General features: G+C 66.3%; 1 protein-coding gene across 1 annotated transcript in view; it reads right to left on the bottom strand.

Moving 5' to 3' along the window:
• Positions 1–4: 4 nt before the first annotated feature.
• Positions 5–1,185, bottom strand: part of ACY1 (aminoacylase 1) — a gene marked incomplete at its 3' end in the record, with an annotated part of 3,217 nt that continues 2,036 nt past the window's right edge. Inside the window, 5 exon segments of the mRNA XM_010082298.1 lie at positions 5–92; positions 288–337; positions 439–512; positions 622–678; positions 921–1,010. Coding sequence (XP_010080600.1) covers positions 5–92; positions 288–337; positions 439–512; positions 622–678; positions 921–1,010 — 359 coding nt within the window.

Raw genomic sequence — 1,185 nt, forward strand, 5'->3', positions numbered from 1 at the left:
AGGGCACCACGTTGAAGGAGACGCCCCCCTCCAGCATGGTCAGGTTGAGCGAGGTGACATCTCCTGGGGTCAGGCTGGGGTCCGACTTGAGCCTCGGAGAACGCAAGGGACAGTCACCCTCTGTCACCTGGGGAGGAGGGGAAGCTCTCCCCCACCCTGCCACCACCCTCAAATGGGGAAACTGAGGCAAGGGGCAGCAGCACTGGAGCAGAGCCTTGCGTGGGATCCCAAGGAACCCTTCCTCGGACTGAACTGAAGCCACCGCCACCCCACTGCCCATCTCCTACCTCTGCTTCTCGCTCTCCCTGAAGCCCAGGAAGGAGTCGATGACTTTGTGCTGGGGAGGGAAGGGCAGGGGGTGAGGACCAGCCCTGCAGGGGGGCACGTGGCAGCCCCAGGGTGGGCAGGGGTTGCACAGGGTGTGCCCCCCTCTCTTACCATCTTCTCTGCCGCCGTGTTGGTGATGAAGCTGGACCCATGCCCGGGGCTGCCTGTGCACCTCACCTTGACCCCTGCGGCAGCGGAGGGAGAAGGTGGCGCTGAGCAGAGCGCCGGGGACAGCACCAGTGTCCCAGTGCCTGGCAGAGCCCGGGGCGGGGTGGTGGGCACACAGGTACTCACACCACGGGCCCCTCTCCCCGTAGAAGATGCTGAAGGTGTCAGACGGGCTGGCCAGGCCTGTCGTGGGCACAGACAGGAGTCAGCAGCACATGGGGGTGCCGTGATGTGTCCCCCCGGCTCTGCCCCAGCAGCACATCCCATCCAGCCCGGCACCGCAGGGGTCACTGCCGGAGGAAGGAGCCCCTGAGGGGGTCCCTGGAAGCTGTACCAGGTGCCAGTGCCCGGGGGGTGATACCAACAGGCAGAGGGGTGCACACCAAGAGGGAACACGTCCCCATGCCAGCCCTGCCACCGCTCACCCTCGTCCAGGGCGAAGCCCACGTTGAGCGCTCGGAACTCGGGGCGCTGCACGAACAGCTCCATGCCCTTCTGTCCGCCCATCTCCTCATCTGCAGGGGACAGCCTGGTGTGGAGGAAGGTACCAGGGCATCCCCCCAGCCCACCAACCCCCAGTCCTCCTTCCACGCTAGCCTGGGTGCCACAAGCACACCCCATGTCCTCGGAGATGGAAAACCCTCCAGCCTGGGGCTCGGGGAGCTCAAACCCTGGGGAGGCTGGTGGGGG

Source organism: Pterocles gutturalis, unplaced genomic scaffold, assembly GCF_000699245.1.
Source record: "Pterocles gutturalis isolate BGI_N339 unplaced genomic scaffold, ASM69924v1 scaffold24139, whole genome shotgun sequence".
NCBI classification, from domain to species: domain Eukaryota; kingdom Metazoa; phylum Chordata; class Aves; order Pterocliformes; family Pteroclidae; genus Pterocles; species Pterocles gutturalis.